This window comes from Palaemon carinicauda, chromosome 3 (assembly GCF_036898095.1).
Source record: "Palaemon carinicauda isolate YSFRI2023 chromosome 3, ASM3689809v2, whole genome shotgun sequence".
Taxonomy (NCBI): domain Eukaryota; kingdom Metazoa; phylum Arthropoda; class Malacostraca; order Decapoda; family Palaemonidae; genus Palaemon; species Palaemon carinicauda.
In genome coordinates this window covers 45,116,447-45,138,617 of record NC_090727.1, presented here as the reverse complement: position 1 = coordinate 45,138,617, position 22,171 = coordinate 45,116,447, and the positions used below count along the sequence as shown (strand labels likewise).

The 22,171-nt window shown below is 39.4% G+C and overlaps 1 protein-coding gene across 1 annotated transcript in view; it reads left to right on the top strand.

The window, feature by feature from the left end:
- Positions 1–22,171, top strand: part of LOC137631670 (kinesin-like protein KIF15) — a 63,623-nt gene that overhangs the window by 9,328 nt on the left and 32,124 nt on the right. The window contains exons 2-3 of the mRNA XM_068363548.1: positions 62–519; positions 694–1,285. Of these exons, the coding sequence (XP_068219649.1) occupies positions 62–519; positions 694–1,285 (1,050 nt within the window). The remainder of the gene's footprint in view (positions 1–61; positions 520–693; positions 1,286–22,171) is intronic.

The following is a 22,171-nucleotide window of genomic DNA, read 5'->3' as shown; positions in this document are numbered from 1 at the left end:
GAAGCAGAAAAATTCTTGGATTTGATGGATCAGGAGGATATGGAGAGACTGCAACCAGCAGTCTACGATGGGGCAAATTATGTTGCCGGAGAAACTAAGGAACACGCACAATTGGAGGAAGCATCTCAAAAGGATCTAAGAGAAGAGCTGGACGGAGCAGAAGAGGGAATTAAGTTATTTGATGATTTCATCGCTAGAATACACAAAGAGACTGAAACGACCAATGACTTACAACGCATCTGTGAAGAGGTGCATGGAGCAGAGGAAGAAGAAATAGAGTTATCTACGGACAAAATAGCCATATCAGCTTTAAATGCAGATTTAGATGAAGCGAATAAGAAAATTAAGGGTCTTATGGCCAGTCTAGAGAAAGCTGAAAGTCAAAACAATGAACTTCGAGAGGAGCTTTCGGCCAAGACGTTTGTTCAGGTAAGAGAAATTGAGGTATGTAATAACATCGGTAACTTAGCTTTAATGGATGATTTACAAAGAGCAAATAAGAATATAGAGTCGCTTTTTGTAAGTCTACAAAAAGCTGAAGCTCGAAACGATCAAATTCGTGATGAGCTTTTCGCCAAGGCATATGTAGAAAAGGAATTAGAAAATGCCCGTGAGGAAATTCGGATACTCGAGAAGAAGCTGGAAAGAGTAACAGAAGATCTCAAGACAGCCAACGAGAAACTTCTGGAAAAGAGCGACTTGGAGGAATACGTCGAAAGTGCTGATAAGGAGATCCGAACCCTTTGGGCTGAACTGGACAGTGTGAAGGCTGAAAACAAGAGACTGAACACCGAAAACGTTGGTCAAAAGGCAGCTTTAGAAAGTGAACTTAACGCTGCAGTTGAGGAGGTCTATAGAATAGGAACTAAATTGGATACTGTCCTGGATGAGAACACCAAATTGAAGACTGGATTATTAATTAAGAAAGACGGGGTGTGCGATCTGGAGATGGCTGAGGAGGAACTGGAAAAACTCTGGAAAGAAATTGCTGGTGTTAAAGCAGAGAATAGACGACTGAAGAGAGACCTCTCAGAGGAGAGAGCCACAAGAAATGCATTGATGAAAGCTGACGAGAAGAATAAAATTCTGGAAGAAGAAATTAGGAATCTCACTTCCGTGGCAGACGAATTTGCAATTTATAAGGAAAAGTATCAAGATATGATGGAAAAAAACACGAAGCTGGAGATGGAATTAAACCATAAGAATTACGCTATTAGCCAACTTGTAGACGGTCTCTCTCAAACACACCCCGAGTTGAAGGAATTATATCACATGGACATTTCTGGTGAGCAGACTGGGGATTTGATATGGGATAGCCAGTTCAATAGATTCGCCCTTCAAGAGACGAGACGGCAGGGCTGGAAAAAAACTAAAGAGGAATTATATCCCAAAGCAAAATATGAAAAAAAAACTGGGGATTATAATATCGCCACCAAAAAAAACCAAAAAAAAAAAATGGTTTTTATAATATCGCCACCAAAAAAAACAAAAAACAAAAAAAATGGTGATTATAATATCGCCACCAAAAAAAAACAAAAAACAAAAAAATGGTGATTATAATATCGCCACCAAAAAAAAAACAAAAAACAAAAAATTGGTGATTATAATATCGCCACCAAAAAAAACAAAAAACAAAAAAATGGTGATTATAATATCGCAACCAAAAAAAAAAAAAAAAAAAAAATTGGTGATTATAATATCGCCACCAAAAAAAACAAAAAACAAAAAAATGGTGATTATAATATCGCCACCAAAAAAAAACAAAAAACAAAAAATTGGTGATTATAATATCGCCACCAAAAAAAACAAAAAACAAAAAAATGGTGATTATAATATCGCCACCAAAAAAAAACAAAAAACAAAAAATTGGTGATTATATCGCCACCAAAAAAAAAAAACAAAAAATTGTGATTATAATATCGCCTCCAAAAAAAATAAAAAATGTAAAAAATGGTGATTATAATATCGCCACCAAAAAAAAAACAAAAAACAAAAAATTGGTGATTATATCGCCACCAAAAAAAAAAAAAAAAAAATTGTGATTATAATATCGCCTCCAAAAAAAATAAAAAATGTAAAAAATGGTGATTATAATATCGCCACCCAAAAAAAAAAAATGGTGATTATAATATCGCCACCAAAAAAATGAAAAATATAAAAAATGGTGATTATAATATCGCCACCAAAAAAAAAAAAATATTTATAGGAAAAAGGGAATAAAATTTGTTTGATTTTATTTTGGAAAGGAATTTTTCTTTCTGTTTAGTTTTGTTTGGAAAGGAATAATCTTTTTGTTAAGTTTTGTGCTTCACCCATTCTGGACAGGTTCAGGACATCAGTTTCACTGGAAAGGACACCTGAAACTATTCGCCTTGAAGGACGCTTGGATGGACTGCCCCCAGCTTAAAGGATGCAAGGCTAACTATCCAGCTTGAACGATGCTTGGCATAACCTGGAGGACAGCAGGATCTGCAGAGGGAAGGAACCTGGCTGAATCTAGTATGCTCTGTACCTTGATGGACGAGTACAAGGCGTTTGTCAAGTGTACAAATGGTCAGATATCTAGATCTATTCTTTCGGATACCAACCTTCGGGTGGTTCTGGGGGAATAATCTAGAAGACTGGCTCTGCAGAGGGATGAAGCTGGGATTCTTCTAGTATGCAGGCAAGTTGTTATAAGGTGAACCAAGACATCTTTGGCTGGGAAGAGAAGCTGCATCTCTTGGAGGTAGGCATTCATGGGTAGGTGGGCGGCATCAGTCCAAATTTTTAGGAACTCGCAGCTGTGGAGCATCAAATAGCAGGAGCAGAAGATAGTAACAGCTAGCAAAAGTTAGCAGCAGTAGCAGAACCAGCAGCAATGGGAAAGCAACAGTTAGCAGTAGCTAGCGGCAGTCGCAGCTGAAGTTAGCAGTAGTATGCAGCAGCCGTCATCAGAAGCAGCTAGCAGCAGCTAGGAGAAACAGCAAGCAGCAGGTGCTAGTAGCAGCAGTTTGCAGCAGCAACAGTAGCAGTAGCGAGCGGCTGCAGCAGAAGCAAGCAGCAGCTGCAGCAGGCTGCAGCAGCAGCAGCAGCTAGCAAAAGCAGCAGTAGCTACCAAAGGTAGAAGCAGCTGCAGCTAGCAAAAGCAGCAGCAGCAGCAGTCTGCAAAAGCAGCAGTAAGCAGCAGCAGCAGCAGCTAGCAAAAGCAGCAGCAGCAGCAATCTGCAAAAGCAGCAGTAAGCAGCAGCAGCAGCAGCAGTAGCCGCAAGCAAGAGCAGCAGTAGCAGCAACAAGCAGCAGCACTAGCAACAGCAGCTTGCAGTAGCAAATAGAAGCAGCTAGTAGCCGAAAGCAACAGCATACAACAGCTAGCAATAGCAGAGACTGCAGCTAGCAGCAGCAGTAATTAACAGTTACAATTAATAGGAGCTAACAGCATCAGTTATGAGTGAACAGAATCTGCCAGCAGGTGGGGGTCGTGAGAAACACCAGGACCAGATGCAGCAAAAAAAAAAAAAAAATACTAAAAAAATAAATAAAAAAGATAAAAGAAAAGAGCAGCAGACAGAGGAGGAAGAGAAGGAGGAGAAGAAGCAGCAGAAAAAAAGGAGCAACAGCAAGACCTGGAAGAAAAGGAGGAAAAGCAGCAAAAAAAAAAATTAAAAAGTATAAAAAGAAAAAAGAAAAAAAAGGGAGCAGCAGCAAGAGGAGGAAGAGAAGGAGGGGGAGAAGCAGCAGAAAAATAAAAATAAATAAAATAAATACAAATAAAAAGGAGCAACAGCAAGACCTGGAAGAAAAGGAGGAAAAGCAGCGAAAAAAAAGGAGCAGCAGCAAGAGGAGGAAGAGAAGGAGAGGGAGAAGCAGCAGAAAAATAAAAATAAATAAAATAAATACAAAAAAGGAGCAACAGCAAGACCTGGAAGAAAAGGAGGAAAAGCAGCAAAAAAAATTAAAAAAAATATAGAAAAAAAGAAAAAAAAGGAGCAGCAGCAAGAGGAGGAAGAGAAGGAGGGGGAGAAGCAGCAGAAAAATAAAAATAAATAAAATAAATACAAATAAAAAGGAGCAACAGCAAGACCTGGAAGAAAAGGAGGAAAAGCAGCGAAAAAAAATATAAAAAAAAGAAAAAAAAAGGAGCAGCAGCAAGAGGAGGAAGAGAAGGAGGGGGAGAAGCAGCAGAAAAATAAAAATAAACAAAATAAATACAAAAAAAAAAGGAGCAACAGCAAGACATGGAAGAAAAGGAGGAAAAGCAGCAAAAAAATTAAAAAAAAATATAAGAAAAAAAAGAAAAAAAGGAGCAGCAGCAAGAGGAGGAAGAGAAGGAGGGGGAAAAGCAGCAGAAAAATAAAAATAAATAAAATAAATACAAATAAAAAGGAGCAACAGCAAGACCTGGAAGAAAAGGAGGAAAAGCAGCGAAAAAAAAAATATAAAAAAAAGAAAAAAAAAAAGGAGCAGCAGCAAGAGGAGGAAGAGAAGGAGGGGGAGAAGCAGCAGAAAAATAAAAATAAATAAAATAAATACAAAAAAGGAGCAACAGCAAGACCTGGAAGAAAAGGAGGAAAAGCAGCGAAAAAAAGTATAAAAAAAAGAAAAAAAAAAGGAGCAGCAGCAAGAGGAGGAAGAGAAGGAGGGGGAGAAGCAGCAGAAAAATAAAAATAAATAAAATAAATACAAAAAAGGAGCAACAGCAAGACCTGGAAGAAAAGGAGGAAAAGCAGCAAAAAAAATTTAAAAAATATAGAAAAAAAGAAAAAAAAGGAGCAGCAGCAAGAGGAGGAAGAGAAGGAGGGGGAGAAGCAGCAGAAAAATAAAAATAAATAAAATAAATACAAATAAAAAGGAGCAACAGCAAGACCTGGAAGAAAAGGAGGAAAAGCAGCGAAAAAAAGTATAAAAAAAGAAAAAAAAAAGGAGCAGCAGCAAGAGGAGGAAGAGAAGGAGGGGGAGAAGCAGCAGAAAAATAAAAATAAACAAAATAAATACAAAAAAAAAAGGAGCAACAGCAAGACATGGAAGAAAAGGAGGAAAAGCAGCAAAAAAATTAAAAAAAAATATAAGAAAAAAAAAAGAAAAAAAGGAGCAGCAGCAAGAGGAGGAAGAGAAGGAGGGGGAAAAGCAGCAGAAAAATAAAAATAAATAAAATAAATACAAATAAAAAGGAGCAACAGCAAGACCTGGAAGAAAAGGAGGAAAAGCAGCGAAAAAAAAATATAAAAAAAAGAAAAAAAAAAAGGAGCAGCAGCAAGAGGAGGAAGAGAAGGAGGGGGAGAAGCAGCAGAAAAATAAAAATAAATAAAATAAATACAAATAAAAAGGAGCAACAGCAAGACCTGGAAGAAAAGGAGGAAAAGCAGCGAAAAAAAAGGAGCAGCAGCAAGAGGAGGAAGAGAAGGAGAGGGAGAAGCAGCAGAAAAATAAAAATAAATAAAATAAATACAAAAAAGGAGCAACAGCAAGACCTGGAAGAAAAGGAGGAAAAGCAGCAAAAAAAAGGAGCAACAGCAAGACCTGGAAGAAAAGGAGGAAAGGCAGCAAGAAAAATGAAAAAAATATAAAAAAAAGAAAAAAAGGAGCAGCAGCAAGAGGAAGAAGAGAAGGAGGGGGAGAAGCAGCAGAAAAATAAAAATAAATAAAATAAATACAAAAAAAAAAGGAGCAAAAGCAAGACCTGGAAGAAAAGGAGGAGAAGCAGCAAAAAAAACCTAAAAAAAACATAAAAACAAAAAAGAAAGAAAAAAAGGAGCATTAGCAAGAGGAGGAAGAAAAGGAGGAGGAGAAGCAGCAGAAAAAAAAAACAGAAAAAAAATTTGAAAATAAAAAATACAAAAACCGAAAAAAAAGGAGCAGCAGCAAGAAGAGGAAGAGGAGGAGAAGGAGAAGCAGCAAAAAAGAAAAGAAAAAACCTAAAAAAAAATTACAAACCCCCCCAAAAAAGAGCAGCAGCAAGAGGAGGAAGAAAAGGAAGAGGAGAAGCAGCAAAAAAGAAAAAAAGTTAAAAAAAATATAAAAAACCCCCCCAAAAAAAGAAAAAAAAAGGGAACTTTGTTTTCAGGAGGAAATATCCTTTGATGTAGGAGTACAGGCCTTCATTGTTGGATAAAGTACTGACTCAGTGGGAAGAACCAAGTAGTTGGACTATGAAAGATGAAGAGAAAAAGGAACTTTGTTTTGAGGAGGAAATATCCTTTGATGTAGGAGTAGAGGCCTTCATCGTTGGATAAAATACTGACTCAGTGGGAAGGACCAAGTAGTTGAACCATAGAAGATGAAGAGAGGAAGGAACTTTGCTTTGAAGAGGAAATATCCTTTGATGTAGGAGTACAGGCCTTCATCGTTGGATAAAGTACTGACTCGGTGGGAAGGACCAAGTAGTTGGACCATAGAAGATGAAGAGAAAAGGGAACTTTGTTTTGAGGAGGAAATATCCTTTGATGTAGGAGTACAAACCTTCATCACTGGATAAAGTACTGACTCAGTGGGAAGGACCAAGTAGTTGGACTATGGAAGATGGACAGAAAAAGGAACTTTGTTTTGAAGAGGAAATATCCTTTGATGTAGGAGTACAGGCCTTCATCGTTGGATAAAGTACTGACTCAGTGGGAAGGACCAAGTAGTTGGACCATAGAAGATGAAGAGAAAAAGGAACTTTGTTTTGAGGAGGAAATATCCTTTGATGTAGGAGTACAGGCCTTCATCGTTGGATAAAGTACTGACTCAGTGGGAAGGACCAAGTAGTTGGACTATGGAAGATGGACAGAAAAAGGAACTTTATTTTGAAGAGGATATATCCTTTGATGTAGGAGTACAGGGCATCATCATTGGATAAAGTACTGACTCAGTAGGAAGGACCAAGTAGTTGGACTATGCAAGATGGACAGCAAAAAGGAACTTTGTTTTGAAGAGGATATATCCTTTGATGTAGGAATACAGGCCTTCATCATTGGATAAAGTACTGACTCAGTAGGAAGGACCAAGTAGTTGGACTATGGAAGATGGACAGAAAAAGGAACTTTGTTTTGAGGAGGATATATCCTTTGATGTAGGAGTACAGGACTTCATCGTTGGATAAAGTACTGACTCAGTGGGAAGGATCAAGTAGTTGGACTATGGAAGATGGACTTAAAAATCAACTTTGTTTTCAGGAGGAAATATCCTTTTGATGTAGGAGTACAGGCCTTCATCGTTGGATAAAATACTGACTCAGTGGGAAGGACCAAGTAGTTGGACTATGGAAGATGGACAAAAAAAGGAACTTTGCTTTGAAGAGGAAATATCCTTTGATATAGGAGTACAGGCCTTCATCATTGGATAAAGTATTGACTCAGTAGGAAGGACCAAGTAGTTGGACTATGGAAGATGGACAGAAAAAGGAACTTTATTTTGAAGAGGATATATCCTTTGATGTAGGAGTACAGGCCTTCATCGTTGGATAAAGTACTGACTCAGTGGGAAGGACCAAGTAGTTGGACTATGGAAGATGGACAGAAAAAGGAACTTTGTTTTGAAGAGGAAATATCCTTTGATGTAGGAGTACAGGCCTTCATCATTGGATAAAGTACTGAATCAGTGGGAAGGACCAAGTAGTTGGACTATGGAAGATGGACAGAAAAAGGAACTTTGTTTTGAGGAGGAAATATCCTTTGATGTAGGAGTACAGGCCTTCATCATTAGATAAAGTACTGACTCAGTAGGAAGGACCAAGTAGTTGGACTATGGAAGATGGACAAAAAAAAGGAACTTTGTTTTAAAGAGGAAATATCCTTTGATGTAGGAGTACAGGCCTTCATCATTGGATAAAGTACTGACTCAGTGGGAAGGACCAAGTAGTTGGACTATGGAAGATGGACAGAAAAAGGAACTTTGTTTTGAGGAGGAAATATCCTTTGATGTAGGAGTACAGGCCTTCATCGTTGGATAAAGTACTGACTCAGTGGGAAGGACCAAGTAGTTGGACTATGGAAGATGGACAGAAAAGGAACTTTGTTTTGAAGAGGAAATATCCTTTGATGTAGGAGTACAGGCCTTCATCATTGGATAAAGTACTGACTCAGTGGGAAGGACCAAGTAGTTGGACTATGGAAGATGGACAGAAAAAGGAACTTTGTTTTGAGGAGGAAATATCCTTTGATGTAGGAGTACAGGCCTTCATCGTTGGATAAAGTACTGACTCAGTGGGAAGGACCAAGTAGTTGGACTATGGAGGATGGACAGAAAAAGGAACTTTGTTTTGAGGAGGAAATATCCTTTGATGTAGGAGTACAGGCCTTCATCATTGGATAAAGTACTGACTCAGTGGGAAGGACCAAGTAGTTGGACTATGGAAGATGGACAGAAAAAGGAACTTTGTTTTGAGGAGGAAATATCCTTTGATGTAGGAGTACAGGCCTTCATCATTGGATAAAGTACTGATTCAGTAGGAAGGACCAAGTAGTTGGACTATGGAAGATGGACAAAAAAAGGAACTTTGTTTTGAAGAGGAAATATCCTTTGATGTAGGAGTACAGGCCTTCATCATTGGATAAAGTACTGACTCAGTAAGAAGGACCAAGTAGTTGGACTATGGAAGATGGACAAAAAAAGGAACTTTGTTTTGAAGAGGAAATATCCTTTGATGTAGGAGTACAGGCCTTCATCATTGGATAAAGTACTGACTCAGTGGGAAGGACCAAGTAGTTGGACTATGGAAGATGGACAGAAAAAGGAACTTTGTTTTGAGGAGGAAATATTCTTTGATGTAGGAGTACAGGCCTTCATCATTGGATAAAGTACTGACTCAGTGGGAAGGACCAAGTAGTTGGACTATGGAAGATGGACAGAAAAAGGAACTTTGTTTTGAGGAGGAAATATCCTTTGATATAGGAGTACAGGCCTTCATCATTGGATAAAGTACTGACTCAGTGGGAAGGACCAAGTAGTTGGACTATGGAAGAGGGACAGAAAAAGGAACTTTGTTTTGAGGAGGAAATATCCTTTGATGTAGGAGTACAGGCCTTCATCATTGGATAAAGTACTGACTCAGTAGGAAGGACCAAGTAGTTGGACTATGGAAGATGGACAAAAAAAGGAACTTTGTTTTGAAGAGGAAATATCCTTTGATGTAGGAGTACAGGCCTTCATCATTGGATAAAGTACTGACTCAGTAGGAAGGACCAAGTAGTTGGACTATGGAAGATGGACAAAAAAAGGAACTTTGTTTTGAAGAGGAAATATCCTTTGATGTAGGAGTACAGGCCTTCATTGTTGGATAAAGTACTGACTCAGTAGGAAGACCAAGTAGCTGGACTATGGAAGATGGACAGAAAAAGGAACTTTGTTTTGAGGAGGAAATATTCTTTGATGTAGGAGTACAGGCCTTCATCATTGGATAAAGTACTGACTCAGTGGGAAGGACCAAGTAGTTGGACTATGGAAGATGGACAAAAAAAGGAACTTTGTTTTGAAGAGGAAATATCCTTTGATGTAGGAGTACAGGCCTTCATTGTTGGATAAAGTACTGACTCAGTAGGAAGGACCAAGTAGTTGGACTATGGAAGATGGACAGAAAAAGGAAATTTGTTTTGAAGAGGAAATATCCTTTGATGTAGGAGTACAGGCCTTCATCGTTGGATAAAGTACTGACTCAGTGGGAAGGACCAAGTAGTTGGAGTATGGAAGATGGACAGAAAAATCAACTTTGTTTTGAGGAGGAAATATCCTTTGATGTAGGAGTACAGGCCTTCATCGTTGGATAAAGTGCTGACTCAGTAGGAAGAACCAAGTAGTTGGACTATGGAAGATGGACAGAAAAGGGAACTTTATTTTGAAGAGGAAATATCCTTTGATGTAGGAGTACAGGCCTTCATCGTTGGATAAAGTACTGACTCGGTGGGAAGGACCAAGTAGTTGGACTATGGAAGATGGACAGAAAAAGGAACTTTGTTTTGAAGAGGAAATATCCTTTGATGCAGGAATACAGGCCTTCATCATTGGAGAAAGTACTGACTCAGTGGGAAGGACCAAGTAGTTGGACTATGGAAGATGAACAGAAAAATCAACTTTGTTTTGAGGAGGAAATATCCTTTGATGTAAGAGTACAGACCTTCATCGTTGGATAAAGTACTGACTCAGTAGGAAGAACCAAGTAGTTGGACTATGGAAGATGGACAGAAAAGGGAACTTTATTTTGAAGAGGAAATATCCTTTGATGTAGGAGTACAGGCCTTCGTCATTGGATAAAGTATTGACTCAGTGGGAAGGACCAAGTAGTTGGACTATGGAAGATGGACAGAAAAAGGAACTTTGTTTTGAGGAGGAAATATCCTTTGATGTAGGAGTACAGGCCTTCATCATTGGATAAAGTACTGACTCAGTGGGAAGGACCAAGTAGTTGGACTATGGATGATGGACAGAAAAATCAACTTTGTTTTGAGGAGGAAATATCCTTTGATGTAAGAGTACAGACCTTCATCGTTGGATAAAGTACTGACTCAGTGGGAAGGACCAAGTAGTTGGACTATGGAAGGTGGACAGAAAAAAGGAACTTTATTTTGAAGAGGAAATATCCTTTTATGTAGGAGTACAGGCCTTCATCATTGGATAAAGTACTGACTCAGTAGGAAGGACCAAGTAGTTGGACTATGGAAGATGGACAAAAAAAAGGAACTTTATTTTGAAGAGGAAATATCCTTTGACGTAGGAGTACAGGCCTTCATCGTTGGATAAAGTACTGACTCAGTAGTAAGGACCAAGTAGTTGGACTATGGAAGATGGACAGAAAAAGGAACTTTGTTTTGAAGAGGAAATATCCTTTGATGTAGGAGTACAGGCCTTCATCATTGGATAAAGTACTGACTCAGTAGGAAGGACCAAGTAGCTGGACTATGGAAGATGGACAGAAAAAGGAACTTTGTTTTGAAGAGGAAATATCCTTTGATGTAGGAGTACAGGCCTTCATCATTGGATAAAGTACTGACTCAGTGGGAAGGACCAAGTAGTTGGACTATGGAAGATGGACAGAAAAAGGAACTTTGTTTTGAAGAGGAAATATCCTTTGATGTAGGAGTACAGGCCTTCATCGTTGGATAAAGTACTGACTCAGTGGGAAGGACCAAGTAGTTGGACTATGGAAGATGGACAGAAAAAGGAACTTTGTTTTGAAGAGGAAATATCCTTTGATGTAGGAGTACAGGCCTTCATCATTGGATAAAGTACTGACTCAGTGGGAAGGACCAAGTAGTTGGACTATGGAAGATGTACAAAAAAAGGAACTTTGTTTTGAAGAGGAAATATCCTTTGATGTAGGAGTACAGGCCTTCATTGTTGGATAAAGTACTGACTCAGTAGGAAGGACCAAGTAGTTGGACTATGGAAGATGGACAGAAAAAGGAACTTTGTTTTGAAGAGGAAATATCCTTTGATGTAGGAGTACAGGCCTTCATCATTGGATAAAGTACTGACTCAATAGGGAAGGACCAAGTAGTTGGACTATGGAAGATGGACAGAAAAAGGAACTTTGTTTTGAAGAGGAAATATCCTTTGATGTAGTAGTACAGGCCTTCATCGTTGGATAAAGTACTGACTCAGTAGGAAGGACCAAGTAGTTGGACTATGGAAGATGGACAGAAAAAGGAACTTTGTTTTGAAGAGGAAATATCCTTTGATGTAGGAGTACAGGCCTTCATCGTTGGATAAAGTACTGACTCAGTAGGAAGGACCAAGTAGTTGGACTATGGAAGATGGACAGAAAAAGGAACTTTGTTTTGAAGAGGAAATATCCTTTGATGTAGGAGTACAGGCCTTCATCGTTGGATAAAGTACTGACTCAGTAGGAAGGACCAAGTAGTTGGACTATGGAAGAAGGACAGAAAAAGGAACTTTGTTTTGAAGAGGAAATATCCTTTGATGTAGGAGTACAGGCCTTCATCGTTGGATAAAGTACTGACTCAGTAGGAAGGACCAAGTAGTTGGACTATGGAAGATGGACAGAAAAAGGAACTTTGTTTTGAAGAGGAAATATCCTTTGTTGTAGGAGTACAGGCCTTCATTGTTGGATAAAGTACTGACTCAGTGGGAAGGACCAAGTAGTTGGACTATGGAAGATGAGAGAAAAAGGAACTTTGTTTTGAAGAGGAAATATCCTTTGATGTAGGAGTACAGGCCTTCATCATTGGATAAAGTACTGACTCAGTGGGAAGGACCAAGTAGTTGGACTATGGAAGATGGACAGAAAAAGGAACTTTGTTTTGAAGAGGAAATATCCTTTGATGTAGGAGTACAGGCCTTCATCGTTGGATAAAGTACTGACTTAGTGGGAAGGACCAAGTAGTTGGACCATAGAAGATGAGGAGAAAAATTAACTTTGTTTTGAAGAGGAAATATCCTTTGATGTAGGAGTACAGGCCTTCATCATTGGATAAAGTACTGACTCAGTAGGAAGGACCAAGTAGTTGGACTATGGAAGATGGACAGAAAAAGGAACTTTGTTTTGAGGAAATATCCTTTGATGTAGGAGTACAGGCCTTCATCATTGGATAAAGTACTGACTCAGTAGGAAGGACCAAGTAGTTGGACTATGGAAGATGGACAGAAAAAGGAACTTTGTTTTGAGGAGGAAATATCCTTTGATGTAGGAGTACAGGCCTTCATCGTTGGATAAAGTACTGACTCAGTGGGAAGGACCAAGTAGTTGGACCATAGAAGATGAGGAGAAAAAGGAACTTTATTTTGAAGAGGAAATATCCTTTGATGTAGGAGTACAGGCCTTCATCGTTGGATAAAGTACTGACTCAGTGGGAAGGACCAAGTAGTTGGACTATGGAAGATGGACAGAAAAAGGAACTTTGTTTTGAAGAGGAAATATCCTTTTATGTAGGAGTACAGGCCTTCATCGTTGGATAAAGTACTGACTCAGTGGGAAGACCAAGTAGTTGGACTATGGAAGATGGACAGAAAAAGGAACTTTGTTTTGAAGAGGAAATATCCTTTGATGTAGGAGTACAGGCCTTCATCGTTGGATAAAGTACTGACTCAGTGGGAAGGACCAAGTAGTTGGACTATGGAAGATGGACAGAAAAAGGAACTTTGTTTTGAAGAGGAAATATCCTTTGATGTAGGAGTACAGGCCTTCATCGTTGGATAAAGTACTGACTCAGTAGGAAGGACCAAGTAGTTGGACTATGAAGATGGACAAAAAAAGGAACTTTGTTTTGAAGAGGAAATATCCTTTGATGTAGGAGTACAGGCCTTCATCGTTGGATAAAGTACTGACTCAGTAGGAAGGACCAAGTAGTTGGACTATGGAAGATGGACAGAAAAAGGAACTTTGTTTTGAAGAGGAAATATCCTTTGATGTAGGAGTACAGGCCTTCATCATTGGATAAAGTACTGACTCAGTAGGAAGGACCAAGTAGTTGGACTATGGAAGATGGACAGAAAAAGGAACTTTATTTTGAGGAGGAAATATCCTTTGATGTAGAGTACAGGCCTTCATCGTTGGATAAAGTACTGACTCAGTGGGAAGGACCAAGTAGTTGGACCATAGAAGATGAGAAAAAGGAACTTTATTTTGAGAGGAAATATCCTTTGATGTAGGAGTACAGGCCTTCATCATTGGATAAAGTACTGACTCAGTGGGAAGGACCAAGTAGTTGGACTATGGAAGATGGACAGAAAAATGAACTTTGTTTTGAAGAGGAAATATCCTTTGATGTAGGAGTACAGGCCTTCATCGTTGGATAAAGTACTGACTCAGTGGGAAGGACCAAGTAGTTGGACTATGGAAGATGGACAGAAAAAGGAACTTTGTTTTGAAGAGGAAATATCCTTTGATGTAGGAGTACAGGCCTTCATCATTGGATAAAGTACTGACTCAGTAGGAAGGACCAAGTAGTTGGACTATGGAAGATGGACAGAAAAAGGAACTTTGTTTTGAAGAGGAAATATCCTTTGATGTAGGAGTACAGGCCTTCATCATTGGATAAAGTACTGACTCAGTAGGAAGGACCAAGTAGTTGGACTATGGAAGATGGACAGAAAAAGGAACTTTGTTTTGAAGAGGAAATATCCTTTGATGTAGGAGTACAGGCCTTCATCATTGGATAAAGTACTGACTCAGTAGGAAGGACCAAGTAGTTGGACTATGGAAGATGGACAGAAAAAGGAACTTTGTTTTGAAGAGGAAATATCCTTTGATGTAGGAGTACAGGCCTTCATCGTTGGAGAAAGTACTGACTCAGTGGGAAGGACCAAGTAGTTGGACTATGGAAGATGGACAGAAAAAGGAACTTTGTTTTGAAGGAGGAAATATCCTTTGATGTAGGTGTACAGGCCTTCATCGTTGGATAAAGTACTGACTCAGTGGGAAGGACCAAGTAGTTGGACTATGGAAGATGGACAGAAAAGGGAACTTTGTTTTGAAGAGGAAATATCCTTTGATGTAGGAGTACAGGCCTTCATCGTTGGATAAAGTACTGACTCAGTGGGAAGGACCAAGTAGTTGGACTATGGAAGATGGGACAGAAAAGGAACTTTGTTTTTGAAGAGGAAATATCCTTTGATGTAGGAGTACAGGCCTTCATCGTTGGATAAAGTACTGACTCAGTGGGAAGGACCAAGTAGTTGGACTATGGAAGATGGACAGAAAAAGGAACTTTGTTTTGAAGAGGAAATATCCTTTGATGTAGGAGTACAGGCCTTCATCATTGGATAAAGTACTGACTCAGTAGGAAGGACCAAGTAGTTGGACTATGGAAGATGGACAGAAAAAGGAACTTTGTTTTGAAGAGGAAATATCCTTTGATGTAGGAGTACAGGCCTTCATCATTGGATAAAGTACTGACTCAGTAGGAAGGACCAAGTAGTTGGACTATGGAAGATGGACAGAAAAAGGAACTTTGTTTTGAAGAGGAAATATCCTTTGATGTAGGAGTACAGGCCTTCATCATTGGATAAAGTACTGACTCAGTGGGAAGGACCAAGTAGTTGGACTATGGAAGATGGACAGAAAAAGGAACTTTGTTTTGAAGAGGAAATATCCTTTGATGTAGGAGTACAGGCCTTCATCGTTGGATAAAGTACTGACTCAGTGGGAAGGACCAAGTAGTTGGACTATGGAAGATGACAGAAAAAGGAACTTTGTTTTGAAGAGGAAATATCCTTTGATGTAGGAGTACAGGCCTTCATCATTGGATAAAGTACTGACTCAGTGGGAAGGACCAAGTAGTTGGACTATGGAAGATGGACAGAAAAAGGAACTTTGTTTTGAAGAGGAAATATCCTTTGATGTAGGAGTACAGGCCTTCATCATTGGATAAAGTACTGACTCAGTGGGAAGGACCAAGTAGTTGGACTATGGAAGATGGACAGAAAAAGGAACTTTGTTTTGAAGAGGAAATATCCTTTGATGTAGGAGTACAGGCCTTCATCATTGGATAAAGTACTGACTCAGTGGGAAGGACCAAGTAGTTGGACTATGGAAGATGACAGAAAAAGGAACTTTGTTTTGAAGAGGAAATATCCTTTGATGTAGGAGTACAGGCCTTCATCGTTGGATAAAGTACTGACTCAGTGGGAAGGACCAAGTAGTTGGACTATGGAAGATGGACAGAAAAAGGAACTTTGTTTTGAAGAGGAAATATCCTTTTATGTAGGAGTACAGGCCTTCATCATTGGATAAAGTACTGACTCAGTAGGAAGGACCAAGTAGTTGGACTATGGAAGATGGACAGAAAAAGGAACTTTGTTTTGAAGAGGAAATATCCTTTGATGTAGGAGTACAGGCCTTCATCATTGGATAAAGTACTGACTCAGTGGAAGGACCAAGTAGTTGGACTATGGAAGATGGACAGAAAAAGGAACTTTGTTTTGAAGAGGAAATATCCTTTGATGTAGGAGTACAGGCCTTCATCGTTGGATAAAGTACTGACTCAGTAGGAAGGACCAAGTAGTTGGACTATGGAAGATGGACAGAAAAAGGAACTTTGTTTTGAAGAGGAAATATCCTTTGATGTAGGAGTACAGGCCTTCATCGTTGGATAAAGTACTGACTCAGTGGGAAGGACCAAGTAGTTGGACTATGGAAGATGGACAGAAAAGGGAACTTTGTTTTGAAGAGGAAATATCCTTTGATGTAGGAGTACAGGCCTTCATCGTTGGATAAAGTACTGACTCAGTGGGAAGGACCAAGTAGTTGGACTATGGAAGATGGAGAAAAAGGAACTTTATTTTGAAGAGGAAATATCCTTTGATGTAGGAGTACAGGCCTTCATCATTGGATAAAGTACTGACTCAGTGGGAAGGACCAAGTAGTTGGACTATGGAAGATGACAGAAAAAGGAACTTTGTTTTGAGGAGGAAATATCCTTTGATGTAGGAGTACAGGCCTTCATCGTTGGATAAAGTACTGACTCAGTGGGAAGGACCAAGTAGTTGGACTATGGAAGATGGACAGAAAAAGAACTTTGTTTTGAAGAGGAAATATCCTTTGATGTAGGAGTACAGGCCTTCATCATTGGATAAAGTACTGACTCAGTAGGAAGGACCAAGTAGTTGGACTATGGAAGATGGACAGAAAAAGGAACTTTATTTTGAAGAGGAAATATCCTTTGATGTAGGAGTACAGGCCTTCATCATTGGATAGAAGTACTGACTCAGTAGGAAGGACCAAGTAGTTGGACTATGGAAGATGGACAGAAAAAGGAACTTTGTTTTGAGGAAATATCCTTTGATGTAGGAGTACAGGCCTTCATCGTTGGATAAAGTACTGACTCAGTAGGAAGGACCAAGTAGTTGGACTATGGAAGATGGACAGAAAAAGGAACTTTGTTTTGAAGAGGAAATATCCTTTGATGTAGGAGTACAGGCCTTCATCGTTGGATAAAGTACTGACTCAGTGGGAAGGACCAAGTAGTTGGACTATGGAAGATGGACAGAAAAAGGAACTTTATTTTGAAGAGGAAATATCCTTTGATGTAGGAGTACAGGCCTTCATCGTTGGATAAAGTACTGACTCAGTGGGAAGGACCAAGTAGTTGGACTATGGAAGATGGAGAAAAAGGAACTTTATTTTGAAGAGGAAATATCCTTTGATGTAGGAGTACAGGCCTTCATCGTTGGATAAAGTACTGACTCAGTGGGAAGGACCAAGTAGTTGGACTATGGAAGATGGACAGAAAAAGGAACTTTGTTTTGAAGGAGGAAATATCCTTTGATGTAGGAGTACAGGCCTTCATCGTTGGATAAAGTACTGACTCAGTGGGAAGGACCAAGTAGTTGGACTATGGAAGATGGAGGAGAAAAAGGAACTTTTATTTTGAAGAGGAAATATCCTTTGATGTAGGAGTACAGGCCTTCATCGTTGGATAAAGTACTGACTCAGTGGGAAGGACCAAGTAGTTGGACTATGGAAGATGGACAGAAAAAGGAACTTTGTTTTGAAGAGGAAATATCCTTTGATGTAGGAGTACAGGCCTTCATCATTGGATAGAAGTACTGACTCAGTGGGAAGGACCAAGTAGTTGGACTATGGAAGATGGACAGAAAAAGGAACTTTGTTTTGAAGAGGAAATATCCTTTGATGTAGGAGTACAGGCCTTCATCATTGGATAAAGTACTGACTCAGTGGGAAGGACCAAGTAGTTGGACTATGGAAGATGGAGAAAAAGGAACTTTATTTTGAAGAGGAAATATCCTTTGATGTAGGAGTACAGGCCTTCATCGTTGGATAAAGTACTGACTCAGTGGGAAGGACCAAGTAGTTGGACTATGGAAGATGGACAGAAAAAGGAACTTTGTTTTGAAGAGGAAATATCCTTTTATGTAGGAGTACAGGCCTTCATCATTGGATAAAGTACTGACTCAGTAGGAAGGACCAAGTAGTTGGACTATGGAAGATGACAGAAAAAGGAACTTTGTTTTGAAGAGGAAATATCCTTTGATGTAGGAGTACAGGCCTTCATCGTTGGATAAAGTACTGACTCAGTAGGAAGGACCAAGTAGTTGGACTATGGAAGATGGACAGAAAAAGGAACTTTGTTTTGAAGAGGAAATATCCTTTGATGTAGGAGTACAGGCCTTCATCGTTGGATAAAGTACTGACTCAGTGGGAAGGACCAAGTAGTTGGACTATGGAAGATGGACAGAAAAAGGAACTTTGTTTTGAAGAGGAAATATCCTTTGATGTAGGAGTACAGGCCTTCATCGTTGGATAAAGTACTGACTCAGTGGGAAGGACCAAGTAGTTGGACTATGGAAGATGGACAGAAAAAGGAACTTTGTTTTGAAGAGGAAATATCCTTTGATGTAGGAGTACAGGCCTTCATCATTGGATAAAGTACTGACTCAGTAGGAAGGACCAAGTAGTTGGACTATGGAAGATGGGACAGAAAAAGGAACTTTGTTTTGAAGAGGAAATATCCTTTGATGTAGGAGTACAGGCCTTCATCGTTGGATAAAGTACTGACTCAGTGGAAGGACCAAGTAGTTGGACTATGGAAGATGGACAGAAAAAGGAACTTTGTTTTGAAGAGGAAATATCCTTTGATGTAGGAGTACAGGCCTTCATCGTTGGATAAAGTACTGACTCAGTGGAAGGACCAAGTAGTTGGACTATGGAAGATGGACAGAAAAAGGAACTTTGTTTTGAAGAGGAAATATCCTTTGATGTAGGAGTACAGGCCTTCATCGTTGGATAAAGTACTGACTCAGTAGGAAGGACCAAGTAGTTGGACTATGGAAGATGAGACAGAAAAAGGAACTTTATTTTGAAGAGGAAATATCCTTTGATGTAGGAGTACAGGCCTTCATCATTGGATAAAGTACTGACTCAGTGGGAAGGACCAAGTAGTTGGACTATGGAAGATGGACAGAAAAAGGAACTTTGTTTTGAAGAGGAAATATCCTTTGATGTAGGAGTACAGGCCTTCATCGTTGGATAAAGTACTGACTCAGTGGGAAGGACCAAGTAGTTGGACATAGAAGATGAGAGAAAAAGGAACTTTATTTTGAAGAGGAAATATCCTTTGATGTAGGAGTACAGGCCTTCATCATTGGATAAAGTACTGACTCAGTAGGAAGGACCAAGTAGTTGGACTATGGAAGAATGGACAGAAAAAGGAACTTTGTTTTGAGGAGGAAATATCCTTTGATGTAGGAGTACAGGCCTTCATCATTGGATAAAGTACTGACTCAGTAGGAAGGACCAAGTAGTTGGACTATGGAAGATGGACAGAAAAAGAACTTTGTTTTGAAGAGGAAATATCCTTTGATGTAGGAGTACAGGCCTTCATCATTGGATAAAGTACTGACTCAGTAGGAAGGACCAAGTAGTTGGACTATGGAAGATGGACAGAAAAAGGAACTTTGTTTTGAAGAGGAAATATCCTTTGATGTAGGAGTACAGGCCTTCATCGTTGGAGAAAGTACTGACTCAGTGGAAGGACCATGTAGTTGGACTATGGAAGATGGACAGAAAAAGGAACTTTGTTTTAAGAGGAAATATCCTTTGATGTAGGAGTACAGGCCTTCATCGTTGGATAAAGTACTGACTCAGTGGGAAGGACCAAGTAGTTGGACTATGGAAGATGGACAGAAAGGAACTTTGTTTTGAAGAGGAAATATCCTTTGATGTAGGAGTACAGGCCTTCATCGTTGGATAAAGTACTGACTCAGTGGGAAGGACCAAGTAGTTGGACTATGGAAGATGGACAGAAAAAGGAACTTTATTTTGAAGAGGAAATATCCTTTGATGTAGGAGTACAGGCCTTCATCGTTGGATAAAGTACTGACTCAGTGGGAAGGACCAAGTAGTTGGACTATGGAAGATGGACAGAAAAAGGAACTTTATTTTGAAGAGGAAATATCCTTTGATGTAGGAGTACAGGCCTTCATCGTTGGATAAAGTACTGACTCAGTAGGAAGGACCAAGTAGTTGGACTATGGAAGATGGACAGAAAAAGGAACTTTGTTTTGAAGAGGAAATATCCTTTGATGTAGGAGTACAGGCCTTCATCATTGGATAAAGTACTGACTCAGTAGGAAGGACCAAGTAGTTGGACTATGGAAGATGGACAGAAAAAGGAACTTTGTTTTGAAGAGGAAATATCCTTTGATGTAGGAGTACAGGCCTTCATCATTGGATAAAGTACTGACTCAGTGGGAAGGACCAAGTAGTTGGACTATGGAAGATGGACAGAAAAAGGAACTTTATTTTGAAGAGGAAATATCCTTTGATGTAGGAGTACAGGCCTTCATCGTTGGATAAAGTACTGACTCAGTGGAAGGACCAAGTAGTTGGACTATGGAAGATGGACAGAAAAAGGAACTTTGTTTTGAAGAGGAAATATCCTTTGATGTAGGAGTACAGGCCTTCATCATTGGATAAAGTACTGACTCAGTGGGAAGGACCAAGTAGTTGGACTATGGAAGATGGACAGAAAAAGGAACTTTGTTTTGAAGAGGAAATATCCTTTGATGTAGGAGTACAGGCCTTCATCGTTGGATAAAGTACTGACTCAGTAGGAAGGACCAAGTAGTTGGACTATGGAAGATGGACAGAAAAAGGAACTTTGTTTTGAAGAAATATCCTTTGATGTAGGAGTACAGGCCTTCATCATTGGATAAAGTACTGACTCAGTAGGAAGGACCAAGTAGTTGGACTATGGAAGATGGACAGAAAAAGGAACTTTATTTTGAAGAGGAAATATCCTTTGATGTAGGAGTACAGGCCTTCATCATTGGATAAAGTACTGACTCAGTAGGAAGGACCAAGTAGTTGGACTATGGAAGATGGACAGAAAAAGGAACTTTGTTTTGAAGAGGAAATATCCTTTGATGTAGGAGTACAGGCCTTCATCGTTGGATAAAGTACTGACTCAGTAGGAAGGACCAAGTAGTTGGACTATGGAAGATGGACAGAAAAAGGAACTTTGTTTTGAAGAGGAAATATCCTTTGATGTAGGAGTACAGGCCTTCATCATTGGATAAAGTACTGACTCAGTGGGAAGGACCAAGTAGTTGGACTATGGAAGATGGACAGAAAAAGGAACTTTGTTTTGAAGAGGAAATATCCTTTGATGTAGGAGTACAGGCCTTCATCGTTGGATAAAGTACTGACTCAGTGGAAGGACCAAGTAGTTGGACTATGGAAGATGGACAGAAAAAGGAACTTTGTTTTGAAGAGGAAATATCCTTTGATGTAGGAGTACAGGCCTTCATCATTGGATAAAGTACTGACTCAGTAGGAAGGACCAAGTAGTTGGACTATGGAAGATGGACAGAAAAAGGAACTTTGTTTTGAAGAGGAAATATCCTTTGATGTAGGAGTACAGGCCTTCATCATTGGATAAAGTACTGACTCAGTGGAAGGACCAAGTAGTTGGACTATGGAAGATGGACAGAAAAAGGAACTTTGTTTTGAAGAGGAAATATCCTTTGATGTAGGAGTACAGGCCTTCATCATTGGATAAAGTACTGACTCAGTGGGAAGGACCAAGTAGTTGGACTATGGAAGATGAGAAAAAGGAACTTTATTTTGAAGAGGAAATATCCTTTGATGTAGGAGTACAGGCCTTCATCGTTGGATAAAGTACTGACTCAGTGGGAAGGACCAAGTAGTTGGACTATGGAAGATGGACAGAAAAGGAACTTTGTTTTGAGGAGGAAATATCCTTTGATGTAGGAGTACAGGCCTTCATCATTGGATAAAGTACTGACTCAGTGGGAAGGACCAAGTAGTTGGACTATAGAAGATGAGAAGAAAAAGGAACTTTATTTTGAAGAGGAAATATCCTTTGATGTAGGAGTACAGGCCTTCATCATTGGATAAAGTACTGACTCAGTAGGAAGGACCAAGTAGTTGGACTATGGAAGATGGACAGAAAAAGGAACTTTGTTTTGAGGAGGAAATATCCTTTGATGTAGGAGTACAGGCCTTCATCATTGGATAAAGTACTGACTCAGTAGGAAGGACCAAGTAGTTGGACTATGGAAGATGGACAGAAAAAGAACTTTGTTTTGAAGAGGAAATATCCTTTGATGTAGGAGTACAGGCCTTCATCATTGGATAGAGTACTGACTCAGTAGGAAGGACCAAGTAGTTGGACTATGGAAGAGGACAGAAAAAGGAACTTTATTTTGAAGAGGAAATATCCTTTGATGTAGGAGTACAGGCCTTCATCGTTGGATAAAGTACTGACTCAGTGGAAGG